Source organism: Phyllostomus discolor, chromosome 2, assembly GCF_004126475.2.
Source record: "Phyllostomus discolor isolate MPI-MPIP mPhyDis1 chromosome 2, mPhyDis1.pri.v3, whole genome shotgun sequence".
In the NCBI taxonomy this organism is placed as follows: Eukaryota; Metazoa; Chordata; class Mammalia; order Chiroptera; family Phyllostomidae; genus Phyllostomus; species Phyllostomus discolor.
In genome coordinates, this window is record NC_040904.2 from 215,569,936 (window position 1) to 215,590,255 (window position 20,320).

The window sequence follows — 20,320 nt, forward strand, 5'->3', positions numbered from 1 at the left end:
TCGCGCCCTTCCCTAAGACTGGTGGCCACTATCAGGGTGGACAACACCCCGAGGCCCCTGCGCCCCCCCCCCCCCCCCAGGCACGGCTGGTGTGACGCTGCACTGGCTGGAGGACCAGACACGGGAGGCGCCACTTGGCACCTGCGTCCCACTGAGCCTGCGTCACCGCCACAGGACAGAGGACGTCACCGATGTCACGGCGTGTGACTCAGCACTGACTCCCAAGACCAGGACACACGTGTGGTCCGGGGCGCCCCGCCCTCACGCCGCCAAGCGGGACGCGCACTACGCTGTGTCGGCTCATTGAGTTGAGCGACGCATCCATCAACGTCTGTCTCCCGCCGTTCTGACCTCGGGGTCTCAGAGTCTCCCCTCGAGGAGGAGAGGATGAGGGGGGAGGGGGGGTCCGACGTCTGAACGACTTCTAGGGGAAGCCCGAACCCTTCAAAAACCCGCAGCCCCCGCATCCACGCTCAGACCTCGCAGCGGGAGTCCACCCCACCCCCTGCCCGCTCTCCCGTCACCCCCCACAGACCCCGTGCGCTCACCCGGCCCGGCAGGGCTTCCCGTCGCGCGGCGAGCCCACCGTGTGCTGCGCGGGGAGGAAGGACACTGTGCCCTCGTAGCAGTGGTGGGACAGGAAGGTCTTCACACCTGAGGACGCAGACCTCTGAGGGCGGGGCCGGGCGGGGCTGGCCTGGGGGCGGGGCCACCCTGGGGGCGGGGCCACGAGGGCCCTCCTGGCCTGCGCCCACACTGGACCCCGCGTCTGGCTGCCCGGCCGCGCTGCGGTTCTGAGTAGACCTCTTCGGCGAGTAAGGCTCCCCAGGTCTCTGTTCACTCCTCTCTCCGGAAAAGACTTTGTAATCGGAATTACTCAATTTAACTTATCACAGGCTCGCCCAGAAGGAACGAGAGAGGGCAGCGTGTGGGCCAACGCCCCCGATTTCACGCCACCGAGGGGTCCACGGAGTGACCAGAGGGCCAGACTGCGCCCCGCCCCCTGCCCCCGCCCCTCTCCCGGGTCTTTTCTGCACTGGGAGCCTCACCGCCCTGAACTGCGCGGAGGTCCCTCTGCACTGCCCGGAAGTGGCCGCGTGCCCCCTGGCTCCGGGTCCGTGACCAGATGAGAGGGGACCGGCTGTGACCCAGGGCGGGTCTCAGGGTGCCCCGGGGCCTGCGGCTGCAGGGGGGCGATCCTGGTGTGTGTGTCACGGGTGCCCTCCTCTCTCGGGGTGCAGACAAGGCCACCGAGGTGTGCGAAAGCTCTCAGTTGCTGGAGTGCCCGAGTTACCTGAAAAGTCGTATCTGATGAGACCCATCCAGCGCTTCTTCTCACTGTCCCGAATGATGTCCCCGTAGAAGCCGTAGCCCAGCAGGGACACCGAGTACCGCAGCAGCGTCCCGTTGTGGTGCACCGAGGACACGTCCATGGCCAGCGAGTCCCCTGCCGAGAGAGAGGCCCCGGGGAGCTGCTTCCCGCCTATCTGCCTCTCCCTGGCCCCTCGCTGTGCCCTCCTGCGGGCACTGAAGGAGACGCAACTACAACGCAGACGGCCCAGGAGGCGCCGAGGCAGCGGCCTGTGCTCTGGGGGCCCCAATCTTAGGTGGAACGACTACCCCTGTGAATCAGGCTCGGAGAGCTGCCGCGTGGGGCCCGTCCGCCAGGACCCGTGGGAGGGAGGGAGGGGGTCTGACGAGGAAGCCAGGGCGCATGAAAAAGCACGCTGTCCTGCGAGGCGGCTCTGCACACGCTACACGCCCAGGACTGAGGGTGACACAGCTGTTGGGGCGAGGACGGGGACAGGGGCCACATGTCTGTCGTGCACGGGCCGTGGCACGTGGGAGCAGTCTGGAAGCCGACCCTGGCGCTCTGGCCTTGGGGGGGCGCACGCTGGAGGAGTAGCCAGGCTGAGCATGCAGGACAGGGGCAGCTGTGGCAGCGGCCAGGGACTCTGGCCTGGGGAGGCCTGCCTGACCAGGTGACCAGGGGTAGAGCCCTGAGTGGGGAGAAAGCAGGTGCAGGTCGGGGCCGAGGGGCAGCGGCCTGGATGGTGCTTGGGGACGCTGAGGGGAGCCGGCTGGGTGGCAGGGTGCTTGTGCACCCCTACTCCCCGGGGCTCCGGAGGGCTCTGTGCAGGGCTCAGGTTTCTGAAGGGTCCCTCTGACGGCGTGGGAAGTGGGACTAGACGGCAGGAGCCCCGCCCGCCCAGGTCGGGGCCCCAGGTCGGGGGATGCACAGGTGCCCGAGAGGCCGGAGGGACCTACCCACGATGATGTGCAGGGCCGACGTTTCCGCGTCGCTGGTGCCCACTGTCGAGTAGCACACACAGTCTGTCGACCCTGACGGGGGACGAGGAAACCCTCAGTGTCATTGCGGTCAATTTGGAAACCTGCAGGTTTGCATCAAGTGCGCGCTGGGCTCCTCCCTCTCCCCCGTGGCCTGGAGTCAGCGGGGTCAGTGCACTTGGCCTGCAGCACGAACGTTAACTCATCAGAACACTGAGCTGACCTCTAGGGTCTCAGGGAGTGGAGCCCCGAGAAACGCCTGTGGCGGTGGCGGAGGGGACGCAGCTCTGCGCCCTGCACGGAGCGTCCCCTCCCAGAGGGGACAGGGATGGCGGAGGCGTCTCCAGTGGGAAAGTGCAGGCAAAGCAGGACGGCTTGCGAAGGTCGTGGAAAAGCGCCACGGAGGCCCGTGCACCGAGACAAGCGCTGCGCTCACAGAGAGGCACTTCCGCATCCCCGTGCGCCTGCTCGCAGCCAGAGCCCTGGCCAGTCCTGCCGGGTCCGGGGTGCAGCCGCCACCGGCAGATACCCGTGCAGGCCAGGCCAGACCTGCTGGAACCACCCTGAGCGCAGCGAGCCAGGCTCCCCTCCTCCCTCCGCACCGGAGTGGGCGTGACCTCCGGGCACTCCGCCCACCCAGATCCCGAGGGCGTGGCTACTGGCCCTGCTGCTGAGCCGGGTCAGAATCCGGACGGCGTTCACGGCCTGAGTGGGCAGAGAATGCCCCCAGGTACCATTTCAAACCGGATTCCTGAGCCCCACGGCCTGGGTTTTGCTGAACAGGATTGGGATGGGCCGAGCAGTTGGTACCATGGCGGCACGGTATCACCGCCGACCGACCGCGACGGGTCAGGTGGCCCCGGGTTCACAGGACCCGGCCCCAGGCAGACACCGGGGCTCTGCCCGCCGGCCTGGGACGCCTCCAAGTGCGGCTTCCGGGCAAGCCTGGGCGCCCGCGGTTCCCAGCAGCGGGGTTCGGCCGCTGGCTCCTTTGTTACCAGATCCAGAACCTGGTCCAGCGCGAGGCCAGAGCGGAATAATCTTCCCTCACTCCCGGCGGAGCGTGGCTTCTACAGTGACTTACACGTGTGCTCGCCTGTTTACGCTCACACTGCAACATGCATATTTTTTGTTAATCTTGACTGGGGTGACGTCTGGTTCCAAACATGAGCCAGAAAGTAAACATTTCTAATCCAACGTTTAAGATCGTAGGGATGGCTGACTCTCGAAGTGTTCGTTTGCTCAGCCAAGCCGCGGGCTCCAGACTGCCTCCCGCGCCCGGACCTGCCTCCCAAGGGACCCAGGCAGCCGACACAGGTGCTCCTTGGACGACAAACTGCGAATGAGCCGTCGAATTAACTCGAGCCGGGGGCCAAGGCAGAGTCCTTCATGCCCCTAGAACTTTCCGGAAGTCCCCAGAGCCGCGCGAGCTCCACCACCCCTAGAACAAAGCCCGACCAGACGCCCAGCCTCCCCCGCGTTTAATCACAGGTCACACGTGTGATCTTTGGGGCAGGAAAGGCGGCAGTGACGCGGGTGTGTGGCTTCTCCGTGGCACCAGGTCTTGCAAATCCAAGACTCCTGAAGTCCCGCTCCCTTTCTGGGTCGGTCTACTAGTCTCTGGTCGCCCTGCGCTCAGCAGACTCAGAGGAGGCTGGAGGTCCCCTGAAGTTCTGGGGAGGAGCAGGCACCCCGACCCCCGTGACAGCCACAGAGAAGCTGTCCTTCCTGACCGCCCGGCTCGGCGGCTCAGCAAGGCGCCCTCTTAGCTGGGTGGCGTGGGCGGGACAGGGAGGGGTCGCCGTCCCGGCCGGCTGTGCGAGACTGGGCCCTGCTCTGGGGGGCGGGTGTGGAGACGGCCCACTGGCCCACCGCTCCAGTTCACTCGGTAGGGCGTAGCCGCAAACTATCCACCAAAGAGTAGGCGGCGCAGAGCCCACACGGCGGTGGCGGCGGATTCCAGGGAGGAAGCCCCGCCCCCGCACGGGACTACGCGCATCCTCTCTCCATCAGTCCTTCCTTACCAGTGCGGCAGGGGCGCCGTTGCTCATAGGGTGCTGGGATTGTCTTGCTCGAAAAAGTCAGATTTTTATGGAAGCAAACAGTTCAGCTCACGCCTGCTCAGAGCCCTCCATGGGGCCACTGGGCTCTCCCCACTGCCCCCACACCTCCCATCCCGTCTCCTGCCGCCACCTGAGCCCCTGCAACCACGCGAGGACCCTGCATGTGCGCCCCTGCGCAGCCTGTCCTGCTCCAGAGGCAGGGACCGTGCCCCATCGGGGTGTCGCAACAGAGGCCCCCCTGAGCACCTCGTCTGGGCCGGGGGCTCCCCACCCCAAGGGGCTCTCCCCAGGGTCTGCGTCTCCCCTGCTCGCTCAGTCCTGAGCCCCGCCCCAGCAGCGGGTCCATGGCAACGGTGAGAAGTCTCTGCAGATGAGTGCGCAGTGACGGCGCCGGAGCGGAAAAGGAGTCCCGGGGGGGCGGGGGGGAGGCGTCTGCGGGCTGTCAGTCCCTTGTGTTTTCCGTCTACAGAGGCCGGTCCAGCTGTCGCCCGGAGTGACAGCAGGGCTTGCCGTCCCCTCAAACGTCCCCAAGACGCCTTTTCTCCCGTGACCTTCTAGGACACGACATAACTTCCGGGTCGTCGCTGCAGGCGTGTTTGGAGAAGACGTGAACCGGGAAGAGCCGGCTCTGAACGTGAAGGCCCAGCCCCAGTGGCATGCACTCCGCGTGCTGTGCTCTGCGCCCCGTGGCCGGCCACTGTGCTTCCTCAAGACAGAGTCAGCTGCACGGCCGTCCCCTCCCAGCACCGCCTGCAGGGGCGCCCGGTCCGGACCCCACCCTGCTGGACCGACGACGGGGCAGGCGGCAGGCACCAACTCCCCCTGCACCGACAGCCGGCCAGGCACGCTGCGGCCTCCCTGCCTCATCCCACACTGGACGCGGCCTTTCTGAAGCGGAAGCGGCGAAGCTCAGCTCCCCGGAGAAGTGAACCGGCCTCCGAGTCCCTGGACACGCTGGCTCAGGACAGAGTGCCTGTGACCCGCGAGCACGTCCCTCGCAGCGGGGCTCGGAGCCCCGAGGCCCCTGCAGGCCGGCAGGTGTGGCCGTCGAGCCGTGCAAGGCCCAGGTGGCAGGGCGGCGGGCGAGTCCGTGGCCGCCGGAGGACCCCGGCGCTGCGCTCCTGGCCCGGCAGCAGAGGCGCGGGTGCCGGGAGCCGCCTGGTGGCGCGAGTGCTTCTTCCGCGGAGGTTTCGGTTCCGTGCGGCTTCCTCCCGGCCAAGGGCACGAGGGTCGGGCCGTGGGGCCCCGCGGGCCGTCCTCCCCGGAACACACGCCCGCCAGTAGGGCCGGGTCCCCGACCCGAGACCCAGGGGCAGACGGGCGACACCGGACGTGGTCTCCTGGCCACGCCGGCCAGACACCAGGCCACAAGCCGGACGGGGGTGCCTCACCCCGCCTGTCGTGTACGGAGCCCTGAACCCACAAAGCTTGTAAACGCTGTGCTTCTCCCGACCTGCGGGCTCCCCGGGAACCTGCACAAAACACAGCCATTGCCTTCTGGACCCAGCCCGGCCGCCGCAGGGGGGAGGGGCGTTGACAGCCCCGGGCCTCCCCGGACTTCCTGCCTGACACTCGGCCTCTCGGCCCCTCCAGGTCCCAGGACGCCCCGACTGCTGTGCTCTGGGGACTGGCAACGACTCAGCGAGCCCCTCACGAGCCCCTCACCCGCCCCCCAGCGCCCCCGCCACAGTCCCACGGGCTCCCCGGCTGTCAGCACCGGGCAGGAGGTAGGGTGTCCGGGAGCAGGACAGGGCTCCCTCCAAGCCCGCCTCTGTGACCCCACTCTGTGACCCCTCGATGGGTCGTCAACCACCGCCCGAAGGAGCGGCAGCACGTGTGGGGCGACAGAGTCACGGTTTACGTGTAGATGTGAACCCGAAGGGAAACCGAGATGAGGCGGCCCCCCCCCGCTCGTGGCCCGGTGACGGGGAGTTGGTCCTGGGACATGGAGACAGCCCCGAGACGTCCTGAACCCAGGACAGCGGCTGAGGTGGGGGGAGGGGGCAGAGACTAGAGGGGCAGACCGTGCACTGCAGGCGGCCCAGGGGAAGGCGGGCTAGAATGCCCACGCGCATGTGGTGGCACCGGAGTGCTGCTGCGCTGTTATCTAAAATGGACCGGGCCAGGCGCCCTAGGGCCCCAGGGTTCCGGCCCACACGGGGCTCTCTGGACCCTGCCGCCCCTCCCTCTGGTCCACGGCTCCTGTGAACCCTCTCAGACCGGCTGCTGCCCTCCTCCCTGCCTGACTGTGCCGGGTGGACCGGCTTTCCCGCCTGGCCCTGTGGCGGGGCTGCGGCCCCGGCCCCGAGGCGCCCCCTTCCGGTCGGCAGTGGGAACACGGCCCCACAAGCACCCCGTTTGAGGTTTGAGAAGACTTGCAGCCGGGGTATCGGCAAGCCCGCGTCCCAGGCGCCGCGCGGCCCCACCTGCGGGGATGATGCCGATGCGCAGCTGGCTGGGCACCAGCGCCGCCCGGGGCTCGTTCTGGTCCACGCCGGCGCTCCGCTGCGTGCTGCCGACCAGCCCGTGCAGGACCTCGCTGAACATGCCGTCCCCGCCGACGCAGACGATCCTGCGGGGGCAACGCGGGCGCGTGAGGGTCCCGGCCCTGCTGCCCCTGCGGCCCCTCCCCCCACAGCTGCGTGCGACGCTCCTGGGAGGGGCAGCGTGCCCCTGAGCGCAGGACAGACCGAGAGCGTGGCCCGCAGACAGCTGATGTGGCGTCTGCGTCCCTCCCGACCCTCCGCCCCGCCCTCAGCGCAGCCCGCCCGCTGGAGCCGCCCGACCTCCCCGACCCCGTGTCAGTGCCAGCCCCGGGTGACGCCCTTCTGCTGCCGTCACAACCCCCTCAGTGTCCCAAAACGCAGGCCTCATGCTGGAGCGTTTCTGCGGCCCCGCCGCCTTGCCCCCACTGCCCTGTGCTCCAGGCCGCAGCAGCCGGCCTCCGAGGGGCAGACGTGCCCACGGGGCCGGGCAACACAAACATGGGACCACCTGGGGCGCACACTGCCGGCAGGACACCCCTTCTGGGTCCCCGCGGCCAGAAACAACCAACCAGGGCCCGGCCGGGAGGGACCGCCCCACGGGCCCGGAGGGAGATGCGGGCCGAAAATGACTGGGGGGGGGGGGGGCGTCTGCCCGAGGTCGGCAGACTGGGAACTGTCCGGGCCGGAACCTCCTGGGTTGGGCCAGCCGTTCGGTTCTGGGAGAGACGCCCTCGCTTTTAGGAACAGAGGCTGGAGCCCGCAGGGGCCACAGGAGGCCACGCCTGGACCACACACTCTCGTGGACAGCGAGGCCAGAGCGAAACACGAGTCTGGTGGACAGTGGTCTCCGCCTGGTCCCCTCTTCCACGAGAAGCAGGCTCACCTCACGGTCGCGGGGGTGGGGGGGAAACGTCAGGCAAGGCGTGAACAGAACCAGGATGGGCGGGGCGGGCGGGTCGGACGGGGGAGGACGCACGGCCCGCGGGCGAGGCACTGGGAGGGGCTACCACTCACCCATCGTACTTGTCCAAGTCTGCCTCGTACAGGGCCTCCTTGGCGTGATTGGCGCGCTCCGTGACTGCGGGAGAGACGGCATGGCGTCCTGCAGCGGACCCTCGGCCTGGGGGGGCCCACCCCCGCCATCCAAGGCCCCATGCGTCCTTCAGGGGGCCTTCCCGTGAGAGGTCCCCGCTCAGACAGAGCTCGAGCCCCTCCCCCCCAGAGAAAGAAGCCACACCCGCCCCATGGGACGGCCCCTCTCTCCGAGAGACGCCTGCGGGGCCTCGTGGCCCTTCCTGGCACTCGGTGGCCGACAAATAATGACTTTCTGGAGAGCCGTTCCTCTTCTATGCTATAGTTTCCCCTTATTACCCGAGTTACTTTGAAAACTTGAGAATACACTAAAACGTAGAAAAGGTAACATCAGCCCTGGCTGGCGTAGCTCAGTGGATTGAACGTGGGCTGTGAACCAAAGCGTCGCAGGTTCGATTCCCAGTCAGGGCACATGCCTGGGTTGCAGGCCACGGCCCCAGTGGGAGCCATGTGAGAGGCAACCACACATTGATTCTCCCTCTCTCTTTCTCCTTCCCTTCCCCTCTCTAAAAATAAATAAACACAATCTTTTTTAAAAAGAAAAGAAAAGGTAACATCAGCACAGAGCCTGTACACCCACAGGAGAAATATAGCCTCCGTGGAAATGCTGGTCCCGCAGCACGACTCTGCCCCCCGCCTTCCCGGCGACGCGTCACTTCCCACCGTTAACACCTCCCGGGGACGGCCGCCCGAAGGACCACACGCCGTCCCTTCGGGCTCGCCCAGTTCTACCTCCCCGCTTCCTGTCTGGGGACATTGAAGCTGGGTCCCGTGTTCTGCTGCCATAAAAGTTGGCAGCGGACCCCTGACTGTCCCCCTCGGGAAGACTCAGAAAGCTGCGTTACGGGCAGGAACCCCCGTGTTTGAGGCCCGTGGCCCCAGCGGCCCATTGCCGACTGCCCTCGAGTAAGTTCACACGAGAGCCCCCCTCCCTCCAAGGGCCCGCCCCCCGGGGTTTGCCGGCGCCGACAGCGCGCTCTGAAAACGCGGACCCGCCGACGTGGTGTGGCATCGCGTTTCTCACAGCGCCACCCAGCGGCGAAGCTGTTTCTAAAACGTTAACCGCTTTTCTCTCTTCCTCGCCAGACTTTTCTGCCCGGGAGCTTCCGTCCTTTCCCCTTCACGGTGCTCTCCTTCGGTGCTTCAAATGATAGGACTCGGCCAGAAAAGTCTGCGTTCTCTATTTGTATCCTTCTCTTTGTGATTTGTAAAAAAAAAACAAACCCTGAAACCCACACATTCTGTTGTGTCTGAAATAACCTTGGAGGCCACAAACCTCCAGCGGCCACATCTGAATCACTCATCCCTCTCCGACCCGCGCGTCCGCGCCCGGCAGGGCGTCAGCCTTACCGATGACCTCGGCGGTGATGGCGGCCAGTGCGAACAGGGGCGCCACCTTCCTCTCGTAGATCCGCTTGCCTCGGCCCTTCCCTCCGAAGGGGTTGATGAACACCAGCAAGTGCTTTGGTCTGCACGCTGCAAAACAGCAACGACGAGGTGGTCACGCTGAGGGTGACCAAGGAGCGTGGCGAGGCCCCGCGCTGCTGGAAACCACCCCGCCAAGGCTTTAGGCTCCTGCTGAGGTCACCCGAGAAGAAGCATTAGTGAGAGCCTGGCCGGGCAGCTCGGCTGGTTGGAGCATCACCCCCGCGCACCGAGGTTGCGGGTTTGATACAAGCAGCAGCCAATGAATGCACGGATGAGTGGAACGACACATCGATGTTTCTCCACCCTCCCCACACCCCCGCTTTCCTCTCTCCCTAAAACAATCAATGTTAAGAAAAAGTGTTTTTAACTGCGTGGACACAACCTAACCGCAGAGTTTTGGAAAAGAGACACGGGACCGTGTCAACATCAAGATGGCCCGTTCCTCATCGTCCAGGGAGCGGACAGAAGACAGCGACGGCGCCACCCCTGCCGTGGGAGGCGGCGCTGTGGCCCGCACACCCAGCGACAGGGTGGGGCCGAGCTGTGTGGGGGTGTCTGCATGTCGTCAGGAAAGACGACCCGACAGAAAAACGGATGGAAGTCGCTGCGCAGACGCCCCTCAGGTTTCCGAGTGGCCGGTGAATGGGGGCGTGTTTCTGGGCGTCAGGGGCTGACAGGGAAGCGCAAATGACAGCTGTAAGCGACCTAACACCCCCCCCCCCAAAGGCTCAGGTTTGAAGGGCGTGGCTAAGATGTGGGGCAGCCAGGACTCGGGTGTTCATGGGTGGGAGTGTCGCTGCAGCCCTGCCACCCTGGGACGGGCTGGTCGTGTCTCCGAGGTTGGACACACGTACCCTGTGCGGCCCAGCGACCCCAAGCCCAGGCAGGCACCCAAGTGTGAGCGTGTCCAGCCAAGGGCACACGCTGGGATGCTTGTGGGGGCACGATGGGCAATGCCGGGCTCCCGGTGACCGTCCCCAGTGAGTGGAGGAACGGTCGCACATTCATGCTGCGGCCACCTCCGCCCCACACCGCGGTCCTGCCGGGCCTCTCCAGTCAGAGCCCACCCTGCGGGCACCGCACCCGCTGGCCTCTGGTCAGAAGATGCCTGAGGGGCGCAGCGACACATCACCTCCATCTTGGCCACAGCCCGGCTGTGAGAGGCAGGAAGCAGAGGTCACGCAGCACACACACATGTGGGCGCACCACACAGGTGTGTCGTGCACACGACCACGCAGCACACACGCACACGTATTTGCGCACATGTGTGCATGCACACACGAGCACGAGCACACATACATGTATCCACACACTCGCATGTGCACACACCACAGACTCACACACAGTCACGTGCACACGTGCATGTGTGCACCCACGAGGAGGCACGCTCACGCGTGCAGGCGCAGGTTCCACAGCCACTCGGTCTTTCTCTAAATACCACGCGGGCCGCACGTACTCAGATTGTCCAGTTGCTCCTGGAGGGTGTGCAGCCACAGGTGACACAGCTGCTCGTCAGCACCGCAGAAAGTCACCTGCGCGCACTTCCAGCGGTGGCGCCGGGCTCTCTTCACGCAGTGCACTGCGAAAAGACAAGGGTCAGCTCCCCGCAGACCACGCCCCCACCCCGCCCCGCCCCGCCCCCCAACCGGCAGGACGGGGCCACGCCCCCCACAGGCTTTGACCTCCGGAGGAGGCGGAGCTCGTCCCTGCGGACAGGGCGGGATTCCCCCGGCACACCAGGAAAAACCCGACTGCTCAGCCCTTTGAGCCCACGCAAGAAAATAAAGAAAACGAGATCAAAGCCTAAACACCGGTTAAAATCACACCGTGGAAAACGACACAGGGAAGTCTGCATAAAGATAACCCAAGGAGGCAGCGAGTTTGTTAAAGTGAAAAAAGGCCCTTTCGGGGAACCCGCCCGGGGTTAAGGAGGACGACGTGTAGGCGGGGCTCCGCGGGTCTCGCCACCTGTGAATGCGAAAGGCGTTTCCATTTTCTGCCACTTCCCGCCGCCGCCGTAGTGCTTCCCATGGCGGTCCGTCTCCTCCACGGTGATGATCTCGGCCACGGGCAAGGAGCAGGCGTCTGCAACGACAGCGCGGGTCGAGTGTCGGACCAGTGCGACTGGTCCGACGCACTGAACGCCGGGGCCCGGCGCCAGGATCCCCTCGTCCTTAGAAGCCCGAAAGGCGAACGCAGAGTCAAGTGTCATTCCCCAGTTCAGAGCCTAGCACGTTTGCGCAACTCGGTGTCGCCAGGAGATGGGGTGTCGTAGCCCAGACAATGCCCAAACGCAGAACGCAACTTTTCAAACGAGCGGCGCAGCCCTTCGGGCGCTGACGCCGGGCCAGCCGCTGCGCTCGCTGGGGGAGCAATGGTCGGGAAACCGTGTCAGAAGCCCAGGCGGGCCGAGGCACACAGCAGCACCCCGAACCGGACAACTGGGACCCTGGAGCCACACAGAGGTGGGGCCGGGGGCGGGCAGGGGCTTGGGAAAGACGGGAACGGGGCCCATCTGAGGCAGCAGGAGACCCGGCTGCACGCCGGGGAGATGGCCCGGATGTTCTCCACTCTGGGAAAGCCAGGGAGAGGCCGCCCACGGGCCGTGCAGACACGCTTGGGGCGGACACTCAGCCGTGGGACCACAGCCTGTGGCCCACCCCCTGGGCCTGGAGGAGCTCGCCCATCGGGAAGAGCACAGGGCTCGGGAGGCTCATGGACTGACGCGGAGGCCCCAGGGGCAAAGCCCTCCAGCGAGGACCTGAGGAGGTCAGCAGCAGCTTGCTGGACAGGAAACAAGAGGACTGAATGACATTGGTGTGCACTGGGCAACAGCACGTGACGGCATGGGCGGCACCGGCCGTCTGCGCCTGCGCACACCGGACTCATAACCAGGGACCAGCATCCGCACCTGCGCACATGGGACTCATCAAGAGGGACCGCACCACCGTCTGCGCCTGCGCACACACGAGGCATAAACAGGGACCGCACCTCTGGGAAAGACGGGGGAGGAAGGCCTCGCGGGGAGCCAACCCCAGGAGTGCAGGTGGGACACTTTCATTCTCTACCTGAGACTGGCGGTTGCTTGCGTTTTGCATCATCTTGTACCGCGTGTGAAATCAGATGAAACCTTAAAGGTCTGTGTTAAAGGCACGCGAGGAGTTGCGAGGTTGCCGCGCCGCCTTGGAGAAGGTTACCCCCCCACCCCCCACACCAGACAGCGGGCGGCGGACGGCCACGTCGGTGCCAGCAGCGCGCCCACCTGGCCGCCTGCTGCACTGCAGGCCCTGTCCTGACCCGACCGGTGCCCCGGCCTGGCTGGCCCGCTGCCCCGGTTCACCAGCTGCGGCCGTGGGGGTGCGAGCGCACGTGGTCTTTTGCTCCGCGTCACTGCGCTCCTGGGCTGATCGCGCCCTGTCCGTGGAGAGCGCTGGCCAAGGCTCTCGGGAGAGTCGCCCTCCTCTCGTTAACGTAACAGCCCGATACTGTCTTTAAGCAGAACTCCCGGATGCCTCCCTGGAACAGGGCTGCTCGCCCAGCACCAGGGTGCCTCTGCTCGGCGCCAGCCGGTGTCTCCTGGGGGCAGCGTCGTCGGAGTGAGAGCCACACCGTGTGGGGTTCGTGTGCTTAGCAACCACTTCTCCTAACAGGAGATTCAGAGGCAGACGGTCCCGAGGCCCGGGGAGAGGCGGCGTGTTTACTCCGGCGCTCTCCTGCGTCTCGGGCCCCCAGGGGCTCCGGCCCGCCACGGGGACATCTCATGAGGGCCTCACATCAGCCTCCTAAATCCAAGCCCATCTTCCCGGCTTCCGGAAACTACCCGCCCTGCAGCCCCTGTCTGGGCAGGGTGCTCTGTGCCGGGACTGCTTGCTCAGCACCCGGCCGCCCCCCCCCCCCATGCTCTCCTGGCCCCGCCGACGGTCCCGCCCCCACCAAGGGGCTGAAGACGTAAAGGTGGGCCCTGCATGCTCTGCCCAGATCTTCCGTGGCCATGGCTCCTCCCCCTGCTGCTCCTCATGCAGGTCTGTGGCCAGGCGCGTGCCCAGCTCCCTGCCCTGCCCTGCCCAGGTGCGCTTCTTGCCGGTCTCCCTAGATGGGGCTCCTCCTGTGAACAGGTGGTCCTGGGGGGCGGGGCACAGCGGAAGCTGCTCTGAGTCCCCAGTGCGCAGGCTCAGGGAACCTGGGGGATGCGGACCCTGCCCCTGCAGAGCCAGCTCCGGGACCAGCTCACGGCCACACGGGACACCCATCTCTGCTCGGCACTCACGCCGCTGCACCTCTCCTCACACCTCGGGCCACCATCCGGTGCCCACACTCCGGTCCCAGGACCAGAGGGCGCAGACAGCTGTGGGGCCCGTCCCCAGCCAGGGGACAGAGGAGGGCTGGGTCCTGTTCCGCCTGGTAAGAAAGGCCCGTGGAGGGTGTGCAAATGAACCCCACATCCACATCCAGGTTGCCCCCCTAGGACCATCGCTGAAATGAGGGTGACACTGGGCCTGCTCACCGGCCCTGGCGAGGACTCCGGGTGCAGGCAGAGACAGGCACAGCACTGGGGCCGCAGCCCCTGTGGGGGGGAGGGGTGGGGGGCAGGCCCACAGGTGCCCGTCCCTCCCACTGACCAGGAAGAAGAGTGCCGGACTAGATGAAAGAGGCCTCTAAAGGCAAAGAGCAGCAGGCCGCTGGCCGGGGGAGCCCCCAGAGGAGTGAGCGAGTGCAGGGCAGGAGCCTCCGCCGCCAGCTCTGACCCTGGGGCAGCCCGAGGTCAGGACCAGCGCGCTGGACTTGGAGAGGAAAGCGCAGGCACTGCTCCGGCTGGAGGAGGAGCCCGAGCGTGCCGGGAGGCGTGCAGAAGGGCGTCCTGACTCCGTGTGGCCTGACTCACACCTGGCCGCCCACGCGAGGAACACGCCGGAAGCACAGGGGCGCCCTGGGAGCGGAGCTGCCTTCCCTGCCGGCACCCAGAACCTGGGGGGTGGTCCCCAGCAGCGTGGCACTAGCAGACAACAGGGGCCGGGCCCACCCGTGCCCCAGGCCCCTCCCACAACATGAGATGCATGGGCCGTCTGAGCCCGAGCAGGCCGAGCACCTGCCCAAGAAGACACAATTCTCCAGAGGAATTTAGCAGGACCCAGAGCCGTACAACACAGTGACCAAACTGTCCGGGATCCAAAACTCATCAAAACACCGAGGACCTGGAGGCACTGATGGTCTCAAGGAAAAGACGGTGCGCAGGCGCATAGCTGAGATGACCCAGACTGGGGCTGGGGGTGTCCCATGAACACCTTACACAGTCACTCCGCCATGCCCCGTGGGGTGCTGCTGCACCTTCTCACAGTGGGTGGGAAGATTGGAGAGCCGGTCAGAGGGAGCTGAGTGGGCGTGACGGGCGAGTCCGGGGTTGGGACAGGTCGGCAGGGGGAATTGGCCCCCAGAGGAGAGAGACGGGAGACACCCCGCGCAGGCCCTCCCAGCCCCCGCAGGCGGGACGAGACTGTGTGCAGTGCAGAGAAGGGGACCCTCCCGGGGGACCTCGGGGCTGGGGGACCCGCTGGAGGGGGCGTGCCCTAGAGCCTCTGTGGCCTCAGAGATCTCAGCGTGGGCGGCAGAGAAGCCGTCGTCCAATGGGTGTTCTCAAAAGCTCCCACAGACGCCAGACCCCTCGGCCAGAGGCCCAGGGGAGGGCAGCCCAATGAGACGGAAAACCCTAGGCCAGACCCCCCCTCCAGTGAACACAGAAGACACTGGCTCCACCCCCCACATGCCAGCCTAGGCTGATGGGGAGCCCAGACTTTCGCCCTTGGGGGTGTAAGGAGGCACCCCAACACTCTGGGCCAGGTTGGAGCAAGAAAAGCCACGTAGGGAGGTGGAACTCCGCCCCCCGCCCATGGCTGGCTGCTGACCAGCCTCGCTGCCCTGGGGGTCCGTGCGGACAGCCCAGGAGCTGGACGTCCACCCCCCAGCAGCAGGTGTTGGGGACCACCCTGCCTGGTATCAGAAGCTGTGACCCTCGCCTAGGCTAAGGCTGAGGGAAGGCCCTTGGAACCGTAAGCCAGCAAGGAGACAAAAGCTTATCTCCCTGGCAGGAGCACTGCTTCTGCTGCTTCATTCATAACTGAACCCCAAAGCTTGGTCGGTTAGCCAAAGACGGGTAAGATTCCCCAAGGGGGGAACGACCTAAGACAGGCACGATCACATGGGAGGCCCCCCAAAAGAAGGACTTGGGGGGCTGCAGCAAAAGGGGGCTGTGATGGACCCTCGCTCCTAGGCTTTGACATAGCCTGAGTCCTCATCGTCTGGGAGAAAATCTCCTTATCTCTTGGGTGCCTTGGTTCCCTTGCTCCACCTAAGCCTGAAACAATGACAGGGTGGTGCAGCTCTGTGCTGGAAAGGGCGGGTCCCCCGGGTGATCAGGCCTAAGAAAGAACATGTAAATTCCTGTGAAACCGGCTTTGTTTAGAATGCTCTCAGTGGAATGAGAGGGGTCCAAGGAGGAAGTTAGTTTGTTCCTCAAAGTCTTACAGCTCTTTGACCCTGACTCAAAATAGGCCCTCAGACTTCCTTGTTATCTATTGTTTGGTCCTTACTTCCTAGCAATGAGTAATGTGCTTTGCCTGAATTCTTATGCAAACGAAACCCATAAAAAGCCTCTCTGGAGGGGGAATGGGGCACTCTCCCCACCAGGGAGGGTGGCCTTGGCGCCCTCTAGGAGAGAGGGTGGCCAAGCGCTCCCCATGTGAGGAGTGGCCCCACTGTTCCTATTCCCTCACAGGACCTGGTTGTCTCTGTGCATGTTTTTTCTCGTGTTTCAACGAGCCATCCGCAGCGTTCCGTGATCACTGCTGGCCGGTGGTGACCCACGCGTCAAGCAGGTGCCCTTCATCTTCCTCACCAGGTGGTGTCCCCGGAGACCTCTCTGCACCACCCTCCTCCACTCACCCAGGCGGCGGGACACCCTGCAGGGAGAGGGGAGGCTTGGTGGGGCCCAGTGAGGGGCCGGGACTCCCACCCACCGGGCAGCACCGAGGAGCCCCTCCTTGGTTATCCACAACCCCGGGAGCCCGGACTGCCTCCCCCATGTGGCAACCACGAGCCCATTTTCCCCGACGGAGCCGAGGGTCAGCGGACATCAGCTGACGGGGGTTGAATAAGGTCCCCAGTTCCCCAGCAATACAGGCACGTCCAGGGGTCGAGTGGAACTTCACTGCCAAGCCGAGAACCAGGAAGTGCTCAAAATGAATGAAAAAAAGACAGGTGCGGCTCAGTGGATTGAGTGCTGCCGGCCTGCGAAACACAGGGTTGCCGGTTCGATTCCCAGTCAGGGCACAGGCCTGGGTTGCGGGCCAGGTCCCCAGTAGGGGGCGCACCAGAGGCAACCACACACTTGATGTGTCTCTCCCTCTCTTCCTTCCCCTCTCTCTAAAAATAAAATAAAGTCTTTTATTAAAAAAAAAAAAAAGACGGTCACACGATGTCAGCATGAAGGTGGCAGAGACGGCGGCGTCACCTGACAGAGAGGCCGGGGTGTCCGCAGTGGCTGCGCTTCCTGAGAATCGCACACTCGCACCACAGCCGTGTGAGGTCTCGGCAGAGACGCAGCGGACGCAAAGAACCACATGGACGTTTTGGAATTGAAAAACACAATCCCAGAAGAGAAATCAGATGGGCGGATGGGCATCGGAGCGAAGGGACGGGGCAGAGAGTCGGTGACCCGGAAGGCTGAACAATAGAGGCCACGAGGTCTGAGTGACTCAGATAAGCAGACTGGACGCAATCAGCGGGGCCTGGGGGGGGGGGGGGCTCTGGGGCGGTAACAGAAAAACAAAAGACCATCTCTTCCGCCACTGGGCTCCCAGAGGAGAGAGGAGGAACTGAAAATGCACTAAAAAAGTCCCAAATTTGTCAAGACATACCTCAGCTATGACAAACCCAAATACATCCAAATTGAGACCCATCATGGCCAATCTTCTGAAAACCAAACACAAGGGAAAAATCCTTTAAGTCGGTGGGCGGCAGAGACAGCCGGTTGCCCGGAGAGGAATCAGAGGGGCGGTGGGCTTCTCGTCGGGAGCCGTGGGACCCGGAAGGGAGTGGCGCAGTACGTCCCCAGGGCCGTCCGCTCGGAACCTTACACAGGACAAGGTCTCTGACTGTGGCCGGGGAAACCGAGGTGCTCTCGGGTGGGGGAGGGCAGGGAGCACTGGCCCCTCGGACCTGCCGGAAAGGAGCAGTTAGAGGCGCTGGGACGAGGACTCTTCCCCGGGGAAGAGGGAGAAGGAACGTGGTGAGCAGAGACTTGGGGGACCACGATGGGGTTTCTTTCCGTCCTGGCTCATCCAGGCTGCGAGTGAGGGTTGAAGATGAAGTTGTAACACACAAGTGTGCTCCCCTCGCAGGGGAGGAGACGGGCCACCACGTCACGAAAGGGGAGCCGGTGTTGCAGAAGGAGGCGCAGGCTGGCACCCTGCTCAGACAGGCACGGTGACTGCCCGGGGGCCCCGGGCGGGTCAGGGGTGTGGGAGCCACCCAGGGGCTACCCACGGAGAGGCACAATAGCCAATGAAGACACACAGATAAGTCAAAGTGGAACTCGACAAAAGTGTTAAGTAATCCACGGGAAGGCAGGAAGAAGGAAAAGGAGAAATGGAAAACCGGGAGAAGAAAAGAAAACAAAATAACAACGGCAGGCCGAAATCCCCAGTGAAACGCCAGGGCCCGGCCGAGTTCGTGAGGAACAGGGCTCGACTGTGCGCGGGCCGAGGACAGTCCCTGGGAAGCGGGTGATGCCGACGAGCGAGCGGGAAGCAGGGGTCCGGGAGAGAGGACGCGCAGCGTCGGTGAACCGAAAGCAGGCACGGCTGTGCCGGCAGGGGCAGCCGACTTCGGGGCAGAGACGGCCGGCGACAGAGCGGGACAGCGCACCGGGGAGGGGTCCGTCGGGAGCGAAGGCACCGCGACCCTGACCGTGCGCGCGCCGCGAGCGGAGCGGGAGACGCGTGGCGCCCAAGCGGACCGGCCCACCAGGCCGAACAGAGGAGGGCGCCGCCGTGGTCGGAGGCGTCAGCAGCCCCTCGAAACAGCGCAGGTGGACGGAAGGTCAAGGTCGGCGCGCGCAGGGAAGGGCGAGCTCGGCACCGCCCCCCGGCGGCCAGCCCGGTTCCTGGGAGGCTCCGCCCACGCCAGCGACCCGTCCTCTCGGAGCCGGGGGGCACCAGCCGATGCAGACTCGGTGGCCCCACACGCTGCTTCTCTTCGATCTTGGGTTGACGCGGGCGGGCCGGTGAGACCAGCTCGGCGAGGAAGGGAGTGGCCTGCTTCGTCGGTCCGTCTGCAGATGTCCGTCCGTCCGTGCTGCTCCTCCTCCGAGGCCGCGCTCGGTCCTGTGCTGACCGGCTTTCTGCTGACAGCCAAGTGCACGGCCGGGTCAGACCCGGAATGAGTGTGTTCCCCAAACTGCCACGGCGGTTTTTCCAGATGACCAGCTCCGTGTGTGTGTTTGGAAGGCCACGGTATTTGGGGCCGTCCGGATCAGCTGCTTTTACGACACATTACGCTGCCTTTGTTTTTCGGGAGCAGGGTTCTGGAGGAGGGTTGGCCGGCCGCCCCCGGGTCCAGCCCGAGGCCTGCTCTCACCAATAAAGTTTTATCGGCATGCAGCCACACACCTGCATTCGGGTGCTGTTGGCAGCTGCTTTCTGCCGAAACCGCAGGGCCGAGAAACTGGGACCCACGAAGCCTAAAACATTCGCTCCCTGGCCCTTTAAGAAACGCTGCTGACCTATTTTAGAATAACAAATGCCAGCTCACCTTGGAATAATCTCAGGACAATGGCAGTCTTGCTGCTGCTGCTGCAAAACCACGTGATCTGACAGCCACTGAGGCAGGTGCCCAGAGGACCTGCAGGGGGCGGGGGCGTGGCTGTTTTGTCTGACACCTGCTGGGAAGCCCCGGAGCCCGGGCACCTGTCCCCGTGGCGGCGGCTCCGCGCGGGGTCTCGGGCTCACCCACGTAACTTGCCACTCAGGGGGTGCTGGGGACGCGCTTTGTAAATACGACAGCATGACCTGCTCATGGAGCTCACTGCCAGGTTTGGGCGTCCCAGGTGGGGCTGTGGAAGGAGGGGGGTTCCTCCCTCAAAGGGGGACCTGGGAAGTGCCCCCCCCCCCCCCGCCACTGCTCTCGGCCCCAACTCGAGAACAAATCCCAGGACGAAACCCAGATACGGTTTCAGCCTGTGCAAGTTCAACTAGCACAACGGGGCGCTTAGGGAGGCCTCTGTCGGGCTTCCTGTTTTGAGCTGGCCCCACTTCCGACCCGGGAGCGCGTGCTGGCAGCCTGAGCCGGCGCCACAGGCCCTGTGCCTGCGGGTTCCTTTCGCTCCCAGATGCCCAGCCGCGTGCCCCTGTGGCGACCCGCAGGGCAGCCCGGGGCTGGGGGAAGAGCCAGCTCCCTCAGCAAATCATGGGCCGGAGGAGCCGTCACGTCCCAGCTTCCAGTTTTCCCGTGGAGAGCAGGAGCGGTATTAGGGAGAAACGGCAGGGTGGGAGGGACTGGCTGAAATATCCTACGTGGCCACACCCAGCTCGGCCCCCCTCTCTGTCCTTTTAAGGGGGGGGTTCTCAATGTCACCCCTCCCCTGCCTGTCCCCAGAGCTCCATGGTGACCGTCTGGCTGGCCTCAGGGGTGGGTCCTTCCGGAGTCTGTTTCTGTATGACCTCCGCCCCCTGCCCCTTCCCCCACCAGGCCACAGCCTGTCCAGGCACCTCTGGACACACCTGGCACAGGAGCGGGGCTGGCAGCAGGGCTGGGCACTGCACTCTGCTAACCGAGTCAGTGGACAGTGGGGGTCTGCCCTCTGCCCTGGAACAGGGAGCAATCCACTGGGGGGGCCTGATGCCTTTTGGGGTGCAGAGTTACAGGGATGCCCAGAGAGCTGGCATGGCTGTGTCTGCACGGTGTGGGCTG

General features: G+C 65.1%; 1 protein-coding gene across 1 annotated transcript in view; it reads right to left on the reverse strand.

Annotated features, from left to right (window-relative positions):
• CERK (ceramide kinase) overlaps positions 1–20,320 on the reverse strand; it is a 28,628-nt gene that overhangs the window by 5,515 nt on the left and 2,793 nt on the right. The window contains exons 2-9 of the mRNA XM_028533283.2: positions 11,327–11,443; positions 10,815–10,937; positions 9,281–9,406; positions 7,853–7,916; positions 6,779–6,924; positions 2,269–2,343; positions 1,295–1,447; positions 549–654 (exon numbers count right to left, since the gene is read on the reverse strand). Of these exons, the coding sequence (XP_028389084.2) occupies positions 549–654; positions 1,295–1,447; positions 2,269–2,343; positions 6,779–6,924; positions 7,853–7,916; positions 9,281–9,406; positions 10,815–10,937; positions 11,327–11,443 (910 nt within the window). The remainder of the gene's footprint in view (positions 1–548; positions 655–1,294; positions 1,448–2,268; positions 2,344–6,778; positions 6,925–7,852; positions 7,917–9,280; positions 9,407–10,814; positions 10,938–11,326; positions 11,444–20,320) is intronic.